This window comes from Tiliqua scincoides, chromosome 14, assembly GCF_035046505.1.
Source record: "Tiliqua scincoides isolate rTilSci1 chromosome 14, rTilSci1.hap2, whole genome shotgun sequence".
Lineage (NCBI taxonomy): Eukaryota > Metazoa > Chordata > Lepidosauria > Squamata > Scincidae > Tiliqua > Tiliqua scincoides.
The window spans coordinates 749260-769059 of record NC_089834.1 but is presented as its reverse complement, the minus strand read 5'-3'; the positions used below and the strand labels follow the sequence as shown (position 1 = coordinate 769059).

The 19800-nt window shown below is 46.5% G+C and overlaps 1 protein-coding gene across 5 annotated transcripts in view; it reads left to right on the top strand.

Annotated features, from left to right (window-relative positions):
* The window catches only part of PISD (phosphatidylserine decarboxylase), a 55917-nt gene that overhangs the window by 2117 nt on the left and 34000 nt on the right, over nt 1-19800 (top strand). For 3 of the 5 annotated variants that reach the window (XM_066610051.1, XM_066610052.1, XM_066610047.1), the window contains exon 1: nt 8993-9073. Coding sequence is in view for 1 of the 5 variants with exons in the window: in XM_066610050.1 (XP_066466147.1) it covers nt 3068-3153; nt 8898-9073 (262 nt within the window). In the remaining 4 variants the exon portion in view is untranslated. Of the gene's footprint in view, nt 1-3067; nt 3154-8897; nt 9074-19800 lie in introns of those variants that run through there. The other 2 variants (XM_066610050.1, XM_066610048.1) reach the window with 2 other exon arrangements.

Sequence of the window (19800 nt, the reverse complement as noted above, 5' to 3'; positions counted from 1 at the left end):
GCTGCTTAAAGAAATATTTTATTGTGTCTTTTCTGACTCTCCCAACACTCAGTTCCCAATGATAACCCTTGAGTTTTAGAAGTCTGAACAAAGCAGCCTGGGATATGAGGGGAAAGGGACATGCTTCCAAGCTCTGGGGTCACCAGGGCCACAGGGTAGACTTAGTCACACCCCAATAGTATACCTCAAAGCACCCTCCTAAGCTCATACCAAAGCACTACATTTGGGGGTCACCATTCTGGAACATGCAGCCAATAACAAGGACCACAGTGGTGTGTGTGTGCACACGTGCACCAGTTTGTTTAAAAAACTTGAATCCCGTACTTCAGTGCAAATCTACTGGTGTGTGTAGAGAGCATCCAGAGATGTATTCTATACTCCATCCTGGGGTATTTCTGTAGCACACCTGTCCTCCTTCCAACACATCCCACCTGTTCTAATGGCAATGGGCTACTCATTCTGCAACTTGCTGACTTTCTATCAAACTGTATTTGTGAGTCCCACCAAGAGCTGCAATGTGTTGCTCTCTGAGACTCCTGTTCCATTAGAGAAACCCAGTGACTGTTTTGCAGGTTGAACAAGAGGGTGTTTGACATGGCTGCGGCAGTGTCGGTTTCCTGCCAAAGGAAACCTGCATGCCAGTGTTGATGGGTTTAAAATGGAAATGAACTCTACTCCTGGGTTCAAGACAGAAGGAACTTAAAAGGGGAGGGGGGACTTCAGGTGCTCTTTCCTGTAGTTCTTTCCTGCTAAGCTTGTCTTTGGAGAAGGAAGCAGCGGCAAGGAGATGGCACGAGGTCCACTGTGCAGAAACGGATTCCTTAAATATTGCAAAAATTCAACTAAAAATAGGAATACAGTCCCAAACCCACCTTCCAAAGTGATTAAATTAGTAATCTAAAATATAGATGGGATGGTCCAGCCCAAGTTACTCCTGTGGACATTTATTTGGGAGTAAGCTCCTCTGAATGCTGTGGGATTTTCCTGTAGTGTGGACTTATAATGTTTCTTTTTTGTTTGGTGTTTCCATTTTAATCAATCATTTACTCACATTTTTTTACCGCCCTTCCTCCAAGTTCCATATTTTTCGCTCTATAAGACGCACCTGACCATAAGACGCACCTAGTTTTTAGAGGAGGAAAACAGGGAAAAAAATATTCTGAACCAAATAGTGTAATAAAATATGTCTCTCCGCTGCTCTGTTTCCATGCTCTTTAGCATATTTTACTACCTCTAGTTTAAAAGGAATTTTATATGCTAGCCTTTTCTGCTTTATCATCCTTGCACTGGTAGAATGAGGTACTGTAGTATTTTTCTGCAAGTGCATTGTCACTAAGCGCTGAACATTTGCATTACAATTTGCATTTGCATTACCATTGCATTTGCATTACCATAGCATTTGCATTTGCATTACCATTGAGCACAGGCAGGACCCTGGTCAGGGGCAGAAGCACCTGCCAAGGAGGCTCTGCTGCCCTGAGAACGCCTGCAGCTTTGCAGTATTCGCTCCATAAGACGCACACACTTCCCCCCCCCCACTTTTTGGGGGGGAAAAAGTGCGTCTTATGGAGCGAAAAATACGGTAGCTTAGGGTGGTGTACATTGTTCCTCCTCTCCTTTTGTCCTCACAACAGGCCTGTGAGGTAGGTGAGGCTGAGAGATAGTGTCTGGCCCAAGGTCACCCAGAAACTTGATGCCTGAGTGGGGATTTGAACCTTGGGTGCCCTTCGGGGAGAAAGGCAGAAACAAACAAACAAACAAATCTCCTGCCTCAAAGTTCAACTCCCGAACCACCAGGGGTGTCCGTACTTTTTGGCAGGAGGGCCACATCATCTCTCTGACACCGTGTTGGGGGCCGGGGAAAAAAGAGTCAATTTAAATTTCAAATTTGAATAAATTTACATAAATGAATACATTAGAGATGGAACTTATATGAATGAATGAAGGTCTTTCGATCGCTCATGGCCAACAAAGCAAGGCCAACTTTTCCTTTGCTGCCACTGCTGCATCACAGATGTGAAAAAGCAAGCAGTGGAGGGAGCTTGTATTTTAACATTTCTGTTGCCATTTTATTATTTTATCATTCTTATGATTCCTTGCTATTTATTGCTGCTATTAGTGCAATTTTAAAAAAATCTATACCATGTTCTTTCTTTGTATGCATATATCGTTATAATATTGGCTCTGCTATTGGCTATTTTATGTGTAGTTTTATTGTTCTGTCTTCTTGTCTTACTGTATATATTTTACGTTAGCTGCCTTGGGCGCCCACATTAGTGGGGATAAGGTAGGATGGAAGTATAAATAAGTATGTGTAGGATCACAGTCCACAAACTATTAATTTCAATGGGATCATTTTAAAGTAATGCTTAAGTAATGCTTACACAGCCACAATGCATCCTTGAGAAGACCTCAAATGTTCCTTTACCTTGAGGAAGCCTCTGTGACTGCCCCCCCTACAAGGTGCAGCACATGCCCCATTGGCATGGCTGCACTGGGACTGGAAAGTTCTATAGAATTTGACCCTAAGTGTAAAAAAGTCTAACTTTTGCTAGATCATGTCAATAGTAAGCCAGATGTTCAAGGAACCAGCCCAGGCCAAGAAAGCTGCACTTAAATGCCTGCCACTCCTTGTGTCTTGCTGTTGCCATGACTAGAGTCATCTTGACTCTGAAGTGTTCTGGTTCCTCATGGTCCATTCAACCTGTTTCTTTACTGTTTGTTAATCATTTGCTACCATTTGTACAGAATAAATGAAGAGCAAAATAATGAAGGTGACGTGGATTATGCCCAATCACAGTTTGCAAAAAGCAGCTTTTGTGTGGAGCCACATTGGAAATGGGTGTGTTTCAGAGGACAGGAACATCACTCAAGCTCCAACCATAGTTTTAGCTAAACTTGGAGATTTGGTGTAGTTTAAATGGACACTTCTTATATGTGGGAACAAAAATTCAAAGTAGGTCAGGAAATATGGATTTCGTTGATATTGTGCAGTCGGCTTTGGAAAGCTAATTGTTTCTCCCCAAAGTTCAGAATATTTATAGGCATTTTTTATGTTTTTCTGCAGTGCCCTATTCCTGAAGCATGAGCACCGTCCCACGAAGATGATGTTGGTTCTTCAGAAGCAGCCCCTTTCCCCGTTCTTCTTTACTGGTAAGGTTCTTCATATATTCTACTTGTTCTCGGTGGGATGGGTTGCAGCTGACCTCTGGTTAAGCAGTTCTGTCCTATAGTCGTATCGAACCAACTGCCATTTAGGCAGAATTCAGTTTGAGGTTTTTCATATAAGGTCTTTCATATAAGTGCAAAAACCCAACGCTTTTTGTACTTTAGCTTCTCTTGTTTGTAACGGTCTTCAAAGCTTGCCTCCTCCATTAAGGACAAGCCATTTTCGGTTTTGTTCAAATGTGGCAAACTATGATCTCTGAACTTCTGGCGGCTCCCACAGTCAGCTCTGATGTCAATATGCCCTTAGTCAGCCTTGGTAAGACACCTGGAGGAGGGCACGGCCCTGTAATGGGATGTTTAGCATGATTATGATGGTGTGTCATGACTCCTGGCTCTCCTTGTGCTGTTTAATTTCTCAGAGCTACACTCATGATTAAATGGTCCTGTGACATTAGAATGAAACCTGCCAGTCTTGTAGCGCTCGCTGGACTGAAAGAGGAGAGCCAGGGCTTGACATGTTAGATCCTTTGCCCTGATTCTGGTGCTGATTCATAACAGCGCAGGTGGCTTGGCCTCGACATGAAATGAGTGGTTGAGGCAGGAAATTAAGCAAAGAGCTGGACTCTTTTCTCAACTGACACTGAAATTTAAGAATCTCACGCTACTGCCGGTGTGTGTGGGACATGACAGTGTACTTGAAATTATACTGACATTATTCATTGGGGGGCCTGATGAGCTCTGTACTGTGAATGTTATAAACCAGAAAGGTGCTAGACAGCGAGGAATTAAAGCATTCAACTGGCATCTGAAACACAGTTTTGCCCTCAGCTTCTTGTGGGCTGCATTGTTAAACTACAGGCAGTATTTGCAGGTCCGGCATCTGTGGATTTGACTCACTGCAAATAGCAGTGGATACCGGGGTCCAATTTTAAAGCCCATTTTTTAAAAAAGTGCCAAAATCCAATGTTTTAACCTTTTAGCGGCCAAACAGCGTGGTTTCAAGACTGTAGAGCTGTTTTTAGGACTGAAAGACTCACTTCTGGGTCGCATGGAGGTTCCTTTGTTCTCCCAGGCTTGCCCCAGAATGCATCTTCTTGGAAGAAGCCTCCTTCCTTCATCCTCCTGCTCATGGAAGGGAATGCCTCTTGGGGCATAATGCCTGCCTGCGGGGGCAGACGTGCCAAACAGAAAAAAACAAAGGCTGCTGTTTTCTCTAGAACTCTTTTAGTTCTAGAGTTTTCTCTAGAACTCTTTCTCATAAAACTCATTTTAGTTTTATGCAAACAGAGCCATTAGTCCAGGGTCAGCCCTGCTTCTTGGCCCAGCTTATCAGAGCACTCCCACAGGCCTCCTCAGAAGTCATTCTGGTGTGTGGAAGCCTGGGGGGGGGGGGCTTTCTGAACCTGTTGCCCTTTCCAGGATTGCTTGCAGAGCGTGGCCTTCTTCTATCACCTTTGAGTTTCAGAATCTTTCCGTGGTGGAGTTGAAAAGGTTCATCCTTGCAGAAGCAGGGGGGCCGAGTGCATGTTGGTGCCCTCCCTGGGCAAGGACAGCTCTGTAACCAAGTCCTGAACGCAGTTCTGAGGAAGCCTGGCCCAATAAACTCATCTGAATGTGCTCCTGTCAGTCAGTGCAGAAACCAGAGGCAGGCAGAATGTCTGCAGATATCCTGCTTTGTAAGATGATCACACCCAGAATTCTCCTCGATATTCAGTACGCACAAGGCAAATGCCCTGGTTCTCCACCTTATAGGCTTTTAATCAATGTGGTTCCTGTTTTGTGTGTGGCCAAGTGCGAAAGGGGCATCTGCCCAGTATTTTCCAGCTCCCTGTTATTCTGAAGGCCTTCTTAATTCTGGCTGCAGTAGACATGGAATGAATTTTGCACAGACTTGGTGACAGTTGTCAATTCAAAAATCAAAGACAGAATTTGCCCTGAGTTAATGCATGTCTAGGAATGTAGTGGAAAGTAGAAAGAACAGCAAGTTGTTCCAGAGAAATGGGATGCACAGTGTTGTTAACCTGTCATTCCTGTGTCACAAACAGAAAAATAATTTTTACCGGGCATCTAAAAAAACTACTGAAACCCAATCCACCATAATTCCCTGCGTGGTGATGTATCAGTGCCAACATGGTACCTGCTGCATCCTGAATGGGAGTTTTGGGATGTTGAGACCTCTTCGGGGTAAGGGAACATTTGTCAGCTTGGACATGCACCAGTGATATCACTGGCACAAGTCCGCATTAACCCATTTTTGCCCGACCCAGAGGTGTACACATTTGGTCCCTGTTGCGTATATGCAATGTTGGGCAGAAATGGTTTAGCTCGTGAAGGTGGATCAGGCCTGGGAAGGGGGGCTAGGATTTGGTGGCTTTGTGGACCTGATCTGCCCTCTATCCTGCCATCCTCTCCTCCCTGTTCCACCCACCCCGCCTCATTCCATCTCTTCCCTCCCAACTCCTTTGCAGCCCTACCTGCACCAGTGGGTGTCCTCAGTCCACCTTCAGCGAACTTGGCCACTTGCTGCTTGTGGCGGCAGCTAGGCTGCATGCTCCAGTGCCGTCATGTTTGTGACAGCTGCGAAGCACATTATATCAGTGGAGCATGCGTTCCGTTGGCATAATATGCCCATAGGATTGGGCTGCTACTGTGGACACCAGTTGAATGGCTCTAGACTGGGAATTCTGCAGATGGGGTGTTGCCACAGAGCAGGCCCTGTTCCTTGTGGCCCCTCGCTTTGCTTCCATACATAGAGGCACTCTGTGCTAGGTTCTGCAAGGAAGATCTTAACAGAGGCACAGGTCTGTGTGGGTGAAGGAATGTGGCCGGGAGATGTTTGTGTGAGGGCCACAGAAGCCTTGGTCCCTTGAACACTTGAAGCTGTTGACAGAAACTGCTTGAGTGCCTTCAGGTATCCTTGCATATCTGCAAAATTTCCTAGCATTGATTGCTTGCATCCAGCACGCTGTCTCTAGGATGTCCATCCCTAGGGGTAGCCCCAGCAGGGAAAAAAGCAGAGTGCAAAATAATGGGAGGGGGACTCATGGAGTCATGCCTTATATTCTTATCTTGATCTTTGTGACCCGTCTCTGAGACATCAGAATAAAAATGAGAGATCCTTCATTTGTCTCAGACTGTGTCCAGGTATAAATGGAAACAAGAGTTGTTGTGGCCTTCTTCTTTCCTCAAAGGGCGAGGTCTGCTTTCCCTCGATTTTCATACAAGTTCCTGCACTTGGCTCCCAACCAATTGTGGATTGTCTTCTCACTGCCCCACTTCAGACAGGCTGCCTGGTTTGATTCCCTGCTCAACTGCATGGTTACCTGCTCAAACACCCAATCAGCATTTTCCTTGTGTTAAAAAAGTTTCTGACATTTAAAAACCTGCTCTGAGAAAGAGCTGCTGGCTTTGGGACTGACACACAGGTTGACATCAGAACATACATGCAAATTGGTTGCTGTTTCAAATTGGAAACAAGCAAAAAAAAAAAAGATTTCCCTGAATTCAGTTTGGGAAAGAAATGGTACATGTGTCTCATGAGCAACGAGTGTGCGCCTGCACATACCCTGACTCCGTCTTGCATTAAGGTAAGTCCTTTGCTTCCACGTGGTTCCAGAGGCAGCAGATGTATTCTCCTGTCCAGCAGGTGGCAGCAGCGCAGTGCAAGATGCTTCTTTGCCACAAGTAGTATGAAGCGGTAATAGCTATTGTTGGCATGGAGATAGGCAGGCTAGAGTGACATGAGATGCCTTCTGGTTTCCTGCTTTATTTGGGATCCCCATTCATACCATCAGATGGTTGAAAGTGCAATGTAACTGTGCAAGTGAATGGAGCGCACAGTGTAGTCGGCGTTCTGCTGAGCTCTGGCTTTAGGTTATGGGGAAGGGAACGGCATCTGAGATGGCAATTTAACTAGACTGATCTTTCAAACACCCCGAGCCACGATTTAGGGGGCGAGGTGGAGGAGGAGGAGGTCTTTTGCCATACCTCTGTTTTCAACACAGTGATCTCCCTGTGAGGTGCTGACCTCACTCAGGAGCACAAAGGTGGCAGGTGATAAAAGTAAAAACTTCATGACTGTCTTTCGCCCTCCCATCCTGCTCTGTGTTTTGGTACTGCAGGCTGATTGTAGGCCATTCCTCCAACCTCAAACATAGGGAATGAATAACTCTGGAGCATGTTTTAATTTGCACCCGACTTCATTATTTTAACTAGAAAAGAAATCTGTGCTATTCCCTTTAACCCATCAGCAAGGAAAAAAATGTGAAGCCCAAATAACCAGAACGTTCTGCTCGCAAACCAGGGAATGGTTCACACAGGTCCTTTGTATGTTTGGGGCTGTTTGCAGTGTCTTTCGTATTGCAGCTCTTAAGCTGCAGTGATGCTGGGTGCGTCTGTGCGTCCAGCCTTTTGAACGTGCTCCCTTTCGCTTGCTCACAAAGGGCCCTCTGGCCAGCTGGATGGAAAATGCTTCTGCCTCCAGCAACGGGGTTGTCTGTCGTGACTTGCACAGGGAAACAGGACCTGCTGGTGTCAAGCATAGAAACTGGGTGGTGGGTAATTGGAAGGAGTGCCCAGGTTTTACACAAATGAAAGCACTTGCTACCTGCAGCCTTCTGTCAGGTCTGTATAATCCTTTCCAGCAACAATTTCTTGGAAGTGCTTGTGCACAAAGGGCCGTCATGGACATGGAGGAAACTTTGCAAGAGTTTTGGCCCCAACACTAATTAAAAGTGATTTGTATGCCTGCCGTTCAGGCAGCCCCCCTGCAAGACTGTAGGTCAGCAGTCTATCGCTCCAGCCATCTGGCGCTTGAGGAACTGGGCAGGCTGCCCCTTTCCTGCAGACAGTGGGGCCGTGATGGGTCTCTTGACCACCTTTGCTGGCAGTGTCTTGTCATTCAAATGGTTTGGTGTGTAGAAATTGGAATCATCCCATTGATGCATCCCCTGTATCCTTATAGCTGCAAACAGCTCCAAAGCCCTGGTTTTCAAGGATCCCAGACTGACTGCTGAGAAGCAGTGGGTTCTTCAGAGCTGGGAGCTTTTTACTATGTAAGGTCTTGGTTTGGAGGCAATGTTGGAGCAAGTAGTCCTTGTCTTCCACCTGGTTGCTTTTTCTGACATTTTTGAAAGTTTCTGTCTTCAGTAAAGGGCACAGTTCACCTTGCACAATAGTGGGCACATTTCTCTATTTGCAGGTACTCCTCTGTGCAATGATTGAATCTCCTCATTTATTATCTTCTCTTGGACCTTTGACCTGGTCCAGGTGATATCCTTGCTTGTGGTGGTGCTGGAAAGCACCACCCATTCTGGTACATGAGGCATGCCACAGTCTAACTCCCTACTACCATCCAAAATCCAGCTATGACAGTTCCCTTGGCCGACTTCCTTCTGTTGGCAGAGAGAGTGAGCAAGCAGCTGTGCTCGGCTGAGAGAAGGAGCCCTGCTGAGACAGATCTTTTTGGCAGTCTCCACCTGTGAACTGGCTGCTGGCTCAATCCCTTGTTTGGATGGTGGCCCCTAAGGTGGCCCCAGCTGAGGAGGGGCACCAAGGGGTGCACGGAGGCAGTGGGATCCATCAGTCTGCTTCTGCCCCAGCTCTCCACCTGAAGTGACTATTCACCCTGCATCGTGAGTGGGCCAGCATTTTCGCCATGCTTGGAAATGTACAGCTTTGACCTCTACCTGCCTTTTTAATTTCTAAAGTGCCAGATCCTTCTCTTCCAGGTCAGCGGAAGCTCCACACTGCGCCAGTAAGGGGAGTGCTGCGGCTGCGTCCTCTGCACTTTTTGGTGGCTACAGGTGGAGGATATGCAGGGTACAGGCAATATGAGAAACACAAGGAGAAGCAGCTAGGAAAACTGGGCATAGAAGCTCCACCCAAAATTGCACATGACTGGGAGGTAAGTGGTTGAGGTTTTTGTGCCTTATTCTTGTACTTTGCACTTCTCTTGTTTGAAACAATGGAAGAAGACCTATGTAGTGCACTGCAGTGGCGGGAGAGTGGGGCTTTGGGTGGGAGAAACCCATGTTGTAGCCCTTTCTCACCTCTGATGCTGTCCCCGTGGCCCTGAACAAGTCAATATTTAAGAACATAGGAAGAGCCCCGCTGGATCAGGCCAAGGGCCCATCTAGTCCAGCTTCCTGCATCTCACAGTGGCCCACCAGATGCCTCTGGGAGCACACGAGACAACAAGAGACCTGCATTCTGTTGCAACTCTCTTGCATCCAGCATTCAGAGATAAGCTTCCTCTAAAACCCAGAGGTTGCATGTAGTCATCAACAAATTTTCAGCACCTTAGATCCTTGGAGCAAGACTTACCCTTATGGAAGCCATGTTGGTTTTCCCCCTTACAGAAGCCATGTTGATGTCCCTCAGCAAAGCTTATTCTACAAGATTTCATCCTTGATTACATTTTTCACCATCGTACCTGGAATAGATGTTAGGTTGACTGGCCTGTAGTTTTCTGATCCCCCTTCCTTCTTTCTAAAAACTTGGTGTGACATTAGTTGTTTTCTCGTCCTCTGATACATTTGCTGTTTTAAGAGACAAGATGCATATTTTAGTCAGAAGTTCAGTAATTTCACACATGAGTTCCTTAAGAAACCTTGGGTGAATATTATCTGGACCTGACGACTTGTTAATCTTTAGTTTGTCAATAAGTTATTGACAAACTTATTCCTCTCTCTGAACCTCTCTTTGCCTTAATTCTTTGGTCATCTTTCTCAGAGGGGTCTGATCAGGCAGTGGTATCTTCTTGAGCTTGACTGCTATGAAGCCATGCAAAGAATTCATTTAATTTATCTGCAGTCTCCTGGTCCCTTTAATCTCCCATTGACCTCCCCCTCCGTCCAGCAGACAGACTGCTTCTCCAGCAGGTTTCCTGCTTCTAATGTATTTTCAAAAAAGTTTTAATGATTGTCCTTAATGTTGCTGGCCATGCACTCCTCAAATTTTTCCTAGCTTCCTGTATAGCCTTTTGACATTTCTTTTGCCAGCCTTTGTGTTCCTTTTTATTCTCCTCCTTAAGGCAAGACTTCCATTTACAAAAGGAAGCTTTCCTGTCCTCTGAGTCTCCTGGATAGCCATGCTAGCACCACCCTTGACTTAGTAGAGCCCTTCCTCCTTTGTGGTATACACTCCAAGTTGGGCTTCTATTATCAGGTTTAAACAGCTTCCGTGCACTCTGGAGAGATTTGACCCTTTTAACCCTTTCAGCTTCTTTCTAACTAGTCTCCTCATTGCAAGAAGCCTGTCTTTTGGAAATCAAAGGTTATTGTGTCAGATTTGCCTGGCACTCTTCCCCCATCATGAATGTCAAAACGAATAGCAGCATGGTCACTGTTCCTTGCTGGTTCCATAACACTGACATCCCTCATCAGGTGCTGGGTACCACACATTGGCAAATCCAGAATCACCTCTGGTTGGCTTCATGACAAGCTGCTCCAACACACAGTCATTTGGCATATCATGAAGTCCAGTCTCTCTTTCAGGACAGAACGTTAATTGACCCAGTCAGTGCGAGGATAACTGAAGTCCCCCATTGTCACAGCAGTCTGTCTCATGGATACCTCCCTGATTTGTTTCCTTATGTCAAAGTCCCCTTCAGGTTTTTGTCCTGGACGATGATAGCATAACCCAACTACTGCATCGCTCCTTAAGCCTGGTAATTCAACCACAGTTATTTAATTGGCTTGTCCAACCTGCTTCCCAGTTATTGGGAGGTGCAGTCGCCACCCTGTTTCTTGGAAGAAGGGCAGAACTCAAATATAAATGCTCAGGGATGATGTTTGCCCTTCTGACACCCATCTTGCTCCCCTTGGAAAATGGCCGATGCTTCCCCTTCATTTATTCTGCAATTGAAAAGGTGAGGCAGGAAGGTTTCCCACCAGTGTCTTTCCTCCTTATATTGGCTATAAGCAAGGAAGAGAAGTTTTGTGTGCCTGATTTTCTAGTTGGCTTGGAGGGATTGTAAATGTTGCATTTGATTTTTTTCAAAATAACCTAGCCTTGGAATTCTTGAACTGGGCCTGGTGGTGCAGGACATGGTGCCTGGTGGCAGGTCATGGGCAAGAGCGTTGAGACAGCACCGGGGAACCTGCCAGTTGGAAGGCCTGAGATGGCTTGACTGGCTATGATTGATTTGCATACAGAAAGGGACGGGCGGGAGGGCTGGGCTTATGAATATGCTTCGAACAGTGTTTCCTGGACTTTTAATTTCTGGTGCACAGCTCTTTTTTAAAAAATTAAAATGGCAGGCATGCACCTCCCCTGTCTTTCATTTTCTCAGTTGTCTCCCGGAATGGTGAGCAGGCCACTTCTTGTTCTGGTGGGCTCGCCCAGTTCTCAACAACTCTGCTTTGTGTCGAGGCAGTAGACACATTTTTCAGCTTTCAGGGTCTTCTGTTTTAACGATACCCAAAAAATCTTGCCTACTGCCAGTGAATGACATGAACCATATTTTACGTGTAAACAGGCACAGAGAAGAACTTCAGACATCTGTTATACTAATCACATGTGCTGATGTGCCGACAGGTGTGCTGTCTGTGAACTTCCATTGCTGTTTGGCATTTTCTTGCCCCCAGCTGCTGCTGCACGCTCTGTTTTTACAGTATACAGTGATGAAAACGAATACAAGGCCTTCTGCATTCAGAGCCTACCATGGGACAGTGACATCTCCCTTGAGGGGCCCCAGCATGGGGAGGGAAGGGGCCTTTTGGTATTGGTAATTGTAGGTTCCTCTCTACTGTATGCATTAGACTTCAGAATACTCTCAAGTATTAGGAATACTACTAATGTCAACAATTGTTATCCCCTTGGAACTTTTTTAAAAGGAGCATTTTCATGTTTTAAAGTCTTTAGTTTAGATAAGACATACAGGCCCAAATCCTAACCCACTTTCCAGCACTGGCATAGCAGTGCCAATGGGACGTGTGCTGCATCCTGCAGTTGGGTGGCACTCACAGAGGCCTCCTCAAAGTAAGGGAATGTTCGTTCCCTTACCTTGGAGCTGCATTGCCCTTATGTCAGTGCTAGAAAGTGGGTTAGGATTGTGTCCACAGTGTGTCGCTTTTGCTTGAGGATAATCAGGTGGCCCTCTTGCTTGAGGGTAAGCAAGTCAGCAAAAAGAAGGAAGGGACCCCTAGGAGAAGACCAGTCACCTGCCTTCTGGGCCTGTCAAGAACCACGTATGGATCAATACACCGATAATTCCCAAACTGTGTACAGTGAGAGAATAGCTAGTGTGACCTGGAGAAATACGATCTTTAATGAATGTCTCCTGTGAAGTCAGTGCTGACGGGGGAGGCTGCCTGTTGTATCTCTGAAGGGTTTGGTGCTCTGGCTTCACATCCTTGAAATTCATCGTCATAGAGCTGGTTCTGTCTGCATTGGGGAATGATTGGATCCTCCAGGCACTCCAGTACAGAGGGACAGAAGGATGACATACCTATAGCAGGAGCTGCCTGTTATATCTCAGTGTCCGTCACAGTACTAGGCCTGCCTCCTTCCAATCAGAAGGCACATCAAGATTCTGTCTTAGCTCCCGGGAATGTGGTCATCTTTGGCGTACATGCCCAGAGGAGCCCAAAGCAAGTTTGAAAGCCTCTCTGCTGTAGGATGACTAATAGGGATGCCTTGGTTTGTGCAGTGGAGAAATGGCTTCAAGGTCTTCAAATAGATAAGCAGGATTCTGAGTGAGGCACATCTAGTTTACCCAGGCCATCTTCAATTTCCTGTCGGTTGGATCTTCATTGCGGCTGTGTCAGCTTAAAGTCTTAAGGACCTGGGGAATGTTTCACATTGAGAACTGCTGTTGAGTAAGAAGTGGGTTTGGGAAAGGTGGTACCCCCCTGTCGCAAACTTAGGGGGGTTTGGGGTGCTCAGAGTTCTTGGTTCACGAACCCTAAAGTCCTCAAGGCCCCCCGTTAAGTAGTACTGCCACCACCCTGTACGTGCCAGTGCCTCAGTCCAGGGACACTGAGACCCTCTAGGCTTAATTCTGTCCTTTGCAGGCACTGAACGCTTTCTCCAATTAAAGCTTCAGTCCTCAAGTTACTAGACCTCAATGAGCACTTGGTAGCTTGCTGAACGGCTAGGCAGGATTCTGAACCTTTGTCCCCAACAGACAATGAAACAACTTAGTAAAAGAGATTTTAGTTTATTAAATACATAAGGTTACATAAGGTTACAAATGCTAGAGGCATAAACAGCTAGGAAACATATCAGCAATAAAATAATAAAGCTAACTGGCTATCTCTATTAATCCCTATCTCTCACCTGGGTCAGCTTCTTGTAGATCTTTCAGCTCCTGGCTACCTGTGAAGCCAGGTGCCCATGGTGGACCGTGGAGCTCACAGCGTGCAGGATGTTGCACCCCAAACCTCTGTCCAAGAAGGGCCCAGACACACCCCTTGGGCCTCATTATTATACTTCTTATGCTAATAGTACTGAGGTGACTTCATACTTATTTAGACTGTCCAATCAGAACTTTTGAGGACAGAACCTTCTTGAAGTGGGCCTGGTTGCTAGTCCTCCTAGTTCTTACCCCTCCCAACTGGAGATCCAGAGCTGCACTTCATCAGCTTGATAGGGCGCCTTTCTGTCTGCAAAGGTGCTGCATTCCAGTGGGTTGTAATTCTTGTTGTCTGTCCTTTCTGGCCAGCAGAGGAGAGACAACAATCTTTTTGTTTACTCACATTCTTGCAGCTACGAACTGCTGGCAACTTCCCCATTACTGACTTAGTTTGGTTCAGGCTCTACATGCTAACCAAGGCCTAACATGTACATATTCACGACACCCCCCTTTTGCTACAGGCAGTTTGTTGCAACAGTGGGTGGTTCGAGCCCTGTGATGGCATGCTAGTTCCTTTCATGGAGCCTTTTCTTGCTGACTTGTGAGTTTGTCGCCTTTCCTTTGTGTGGTGTTTCACTAACTGCCGAGAATTCCACCCTCCGCTTCTGGGTCATGGCACTGAAACAAAACAATGGAGGGAGCCTGGTAGCTAGCTGGTGCCAAGTTATGTGACTGCCTGTCTGCAAGCAGGAATCGCAGAGGGGGGAAGAGCCCCCCCCCTATTCAGGACCTCTGTGCAGAAGTGGTGCTGAGCCCTCTTCCTGATGGTTTCTGGGGTTCTGGCGCCACCCTCTAAGGCTTGGTCACCCCGGTGTTTTCTGCAAAGAGGCAGGGAGCCAGCCCTGAGCAGGAGTGCATGAATGAGAACAAGGAGCCACATTCTACCAAGTAGCTGTCATGCAGCTCTGTCTGTGTTTACTCAGAAGTAAGTCCCATTGGACTCAGGATCACAGTGTTGGGACCAAGCTACAACTTGGGTTGAATGTACAGTTGGGCCCTGCATGGTCTTTTTTCCCCTTCCTTGCAAGTAGCAACTGTGCATGGTGGGAGAAAGTGTTTGTGGCCACAGGGAGTAGGGGTGTGATGCTTTCCCCCTAACAAAAATTCCTCCCAAAGCTGCTCTGAGCTCCAAGAGGGCTGTTCCCCTTGGCGCATTCTGTCTTATCTCAACAGTTGTGGCGGAAGGTAGAAAAAACCCAACCTTGTTCTTGGGCGTTGGTGCTGGTGTTTCTGCTTTCTCTGCGATGTTGGACTGGTGTTGTGTGTTGAACAGCCTGTCCATGCTAGTTTCATTTATTTTGGAAGCTGTTAAACTGTTTTGCCAAAAACGTAACTAAGCCAGTGAGTTGCAAAGTTAGCGTGGTCACAGTGCCCTTCTTTTGCAGCAGCCTCTTCTTCCCAGCTCTCCCGGGTGCTGCCTTCTTGATCCAGGCACAGTTTGGGAACCACTGGTTTAAGCAGTTTATTTCCCACTGACTTTGTTTTTCTGAGGATTTTTAGTTGCCAGTTGCTGGATTTCCTTGGAGTGTCTTGTGGTTAATACAAGAAAGGGATGAACTTTCATTTATTTTGTTAGATGAACGCAGATGATTGGCGATTCAGACGTTTATGAGGGGGCAGGAGGTGCATTAGAAGAGCATTTCTTGACCGGGGCCACTGATTGTGTACAAAAGATTAGAAGTGAGGGGAATCCATTGTGTTTCCTCCAGATTGAGCTGGGAGCTGGTTGACATAAGGAAGCCTTGACCAAAGAATGTGGTTGTGTACATATGGAGTTGCCAGAGCCATGCTGTGGAGAGAGGAGGTCACAAGTCAGTGCTGCAGTATCTGAAGTTTGTCCTTGTCTTCTGTGTTGCAATTTCCCCCTTTCTTGTGTGTGAAAGTCCCCCCCCCCCTTTTCAGGTGAAGAGTGGCTTGCCTTTGGTGGTCCTCTCTGCCCCAGGAGATTTATATGGTTCCCTACCTGATGGCCTTTGGCTACCTTCTGAGAAACTTTTTTTTTTTTTTTTGGGCAGGCAGGTTGTGTTTGTTATTTATGGGTTTTTCTTTGGCTAGTTCTTTCTTGATTTTTGCCATAATTTTCTTGCTTTTCCCCTACTGTTCTTGTTTGTATTTCAGTTGAATTCTTTGATTGTGGCTTTAAGTTTTTGTTTCAGTCACCTTGTGAGTGGTCAGTCCAGTTTTAAGTGGAAAGGTGGGATAATGCACCAACCTGCCTCGTCTTTGAGCTCTGCTACATGCCAGGTTCCAGGAAGAGGGCATTTTCTCTTGGACGAAATGATTGTGCTTGCATGAAAGAAACATCAAGATTTTGCGTAAATTATGCTGTCTGTGGTGCACCTGTGTGTTTTGCGTCTCCAGAGTGCCTGAACTCTGGGCCCTGGTGATGTGCTGAGCAGGACAGTTCACTCTTCCTGTTCTTTGTGGTTGTTTCCCTGCCTTCCACTGTTTGCTCTTGTTTAAATATAGTCTGCAAATAGTGCTCTGGAATGGGGTGCAGTGAGGCCAATGGAAATGCAGTCCAGAAACCAGATAAAATTCCATACTTGTCCAAGAGGACTGAATGTTGGAGGGGCGCCAGCAGTTCAGGATGACATCTGTTTCTGGGCACACGGCACACGCAACACGGTGTCCCAGTTTAACTTGGCTGCCCACAGGGAGGGACACTTAATATCACCAGCTGTATTTAGGCACCTGAGGAATCGCCATTGGGAAACACCAAGTTCCCTGCAGTGCTGGGTTCATACACTTTATTGGCTGACCAGTCATCAGCTGAGGGAGTGGTGTATGTTGGAAACTGATCTGATGACCTGGCACTCTCGGTGCAAAGAGCACTGAGTGTACTAATGGACCCAGTACTGTTGTCACTGCCTTGGCAATGGGAGACCCTGACTCACAGAACACAGCAGCCAGTCAGTGAAAGGGAGTGAAAGGGAGACTGCCTGTGCAGGGTGAAACCTAACCCCTCCACCCAGCTGCCTGCACTTTCCGCAAGCTGCCCATGTACCTTAGTTAAAATGGAGCTGCAGTTGGTTCAGTTTGTACAGGGGAGAGAGTGAGTTGTGATCGGAAAAGCCGTACCCATCACCTGTTTGTATGACTGGGATTTCATCAATATAATTTACATGATTGTTATAGATGCTTCCTTGATGCTGGAAGGTTATTGGAAGCAGTAGTTAGTTTGTTGAGATTTTGGCTTTAATCAGAGTATGGGAAAACAAGGTAGGGTTGACTGTCTCTAGGAACGTTTAATCTGTTTCCAGTGGTGTAGTTCTATTTCAGGTATTCGGATTATAATGCAGGTACTGATACTATCTGCTTGGTACCTGTAGCAGCCAGGCACTGTGCAGAATTATCTGTCAGTAGCTGCTATAAAAGAAGGCAGTGCATGAGTAAATAAAAACATGACCAGCGTGCAGGAAATCTCAGAGTGTGTGAAATGGAGTGAGCTTCTTTCTGATGTCGGCTGCTGTTATTCCCTATGAGCCACGTGTCTTTGACTCTGTACCAAGTCATTCTTGAGCAAACAAATACTTGGCAGGCTGGGAAGCAGATACATCACCTCTCACTCAGATGAAGAGCCCCCAAAGGTTTTGGATCCAGGGTTGATTCCTCAGTTCTGTAGAGAACGACCGGGGAGGGCCCCGCACTTGGTATGTCACTGCTTTTTAAATTCACTCACTTCAAAACAGTGGGAAATGGTTGCTAAGGCCCTGAGGAACCTTGCTGTGCACGAGATTGGCCTGTCTGTTTCTTTGCTTTGTTTGTTCAAAACATGTACGCATTTGCCTTTTGAAGGGAGCTCATGTGAATGCAGTACCGTAGCATCACCTCAAAGAAAGGTTGCCCAATGCCGCTTCTTCCGCACAAGCTCTGCTTTCACTGGCTGGCTGCAAAGGGATATTCAAGGAAAAAGGACCAGCATCATGAAGTGGCTCTGGCTATGGATGGGCTATGGATGGCTATGATAGTGCAGTTGTTTCGAATTGATTCTGCTCTCCCCTCCCTGTGTCTGTCGGGAGGCAATCGGGGCACCCTTGACCTGCTGCAACTTCAAGTCAACCTGTAAAGCACAATCCTGGTGCTACTGCTAGAAATTACAAAGAGCAAGGTGTGTGTGTGTGGGGGGGGAGGGGAATACAACAGAGTAGATGTATCTACAAGAAGAGACAAGGGAGTTCTGCAAACTGTGAAGTCATTTTAACAGTGTTTAGCTAAAGAGGCCTGCCCCCTCTTCTGGTATGGGGCCATCTCATTCTAGGAGAGAGATTTGTCCAGCCTGCCCAGGCTTGAAGATTGTGATGTGCTTGTCAGGTTAGGAAGTGTGTGTTGCGTGCGTGACCTCAGTTCCAAAAACACCCAGTGCAAAGCTTGGGGGGGGGGGTTGTTCTTGTGAGCTGCTGGTTGAGATGCATGTGATGGAAATGCATGAAAGAGTTAACAGGAGGAGGAGTGTCTGGGAGATGGCTTCAGCATGGGGATGTGGTTCCCTTTGTCCTGAAGGGGGGAGAGTCCTTTCAGCTGGTTGATGCTTGAAACTCAGGAGAAAGGAAACCTGATGGATAGGAGGAGGGGCTTGTCATCCCCCCTCCCCAGAGTGACTTATAAAAGGGGTTGCAGGAGTAATGACTGAAGTGGAAGGGAGTGCTGAAGGCCAGCAGGCTCTAAGAACAGAACCAGTGGGGCTGGCACCGGAGAGGGGCAACAAACTTCTCAGCCTACAACATTGACCCTTTGCCCCATGCAAAGGCATTTGCGACCCTCGGGAGATCGATCGGGTAGCTAAACTTGTTAGTTAGGCCATTTTGTTTGCTGCTGGCTTGCTGTTGTGAGGTCTCAGTAGGATGGTTGCTTCATGACTAGAGGTGTGCTTAAATGTTTTTATTTTTTCACAGATTTCATTTTTCCCCCAAGGAGGAAAAGTGCAGGAAGAGGAGTTATATGTAAACCCCCTCCCGTCCAGCCTAACCAGCCTACAGAGACCAATATGTAGAGATGTTAGAAAATGGTTTTATTTTTTTTGCAGATTTCAATTTTTTTTATTTTTTACAAAAATGTGAAGTGTAGAAAGCAATATTAATGTATTTTTATTTCATTACCATCAGAAAAAATTCACACCTGTACTCATAACTCATTTAAATCTGGTTTTAAAAAAATTGTTGCTGCTGTTGGTGATGCTGTTTTACAACAGAAGAGCAGACAGTTTTCTGCCCCAAGGGGCTCACAGTTCAAAACAGACATAAAATTTTTGAATTAACATTTGGTTTTGATGAGGCAGTGCGCAGTTCTAGGTTCCCTTTTGGAGCAGGGCTTGTGGCTTGGAAAAAAATGCTTTTCCGGCTCTTGTTTTTCCAAGCGCAGCATATTTATGTGTTCAGATAGACAACAGAATGTGTGGTGCTGTTTTAAACTGTTGCATTTGATTATAAACCAGTGTGGTGCTTTTGTCATAGTTGGCACTGCGGGCCAGGATGGCTTAATAGGAAGTGCCTGCGAAGAAGTTGCAGCCAGACTTATTTCAGGAAGTTGGTTCTCCCACAGAATGACTCATCTGTCGCTCCAAGGCCCCTGCTCCAAGGAGACTGACCAGCAGTCAGCTGGAAGGAGGGAGTGGGGTCACGAGGTTCATATCCCCTCCCTCTGCTCTGCCAAGTCTCTTCTGCCTTGCCGCCTCCCCTTAAGGGAGCACACAGCATTTCCCAAAAAGCAGGCTCTTGCTGTTCAGATGATGGGACATCCTTAAGAGTGTGAGACAAAAGGAGCAGTTTCTGCTTTGTGCTGGTCTGTTGAAGTGAAGCGCTACTTAAATCAGTGTGTGGAGGCTACAAGCCACAGAAGAACTACTGGAGTGGGAGGGAGTCCTCAGAAGTGGCCTTCTGGATCTTATTTTGTCCATCAGCTGCCTTCATCATCATCATCAGGAAAAGCAGATACATGTGATGACCAAGGGGCATAGTTTTCGCTAGTGTGGCAAGTCTATTTTCTTGCTGAGACATATTACCCTCTCTCAGTTATAAGCCTCTAGACTTTGTAAGTGTAAGATTTCCCTTATTGGCTTTAAAGAACAAAGTGTGAGGGGTTTCTGTTCCAAAATGTGGGTCTACCCTGGACTGTACTGGTCTGGCTGAGGTCATTTATGTACAGGCTGGGAGAGTTGTAGCAAAGGACATCCCTCGAGCAAGGCTGCTGTAGTTTTTGATTTGGTTTGCTTAGCGTTCTCTCTCAGCCTTGGATGCTGGACTCTGAATCAGGGCAAGGTGTCTTTGTAGGTGACA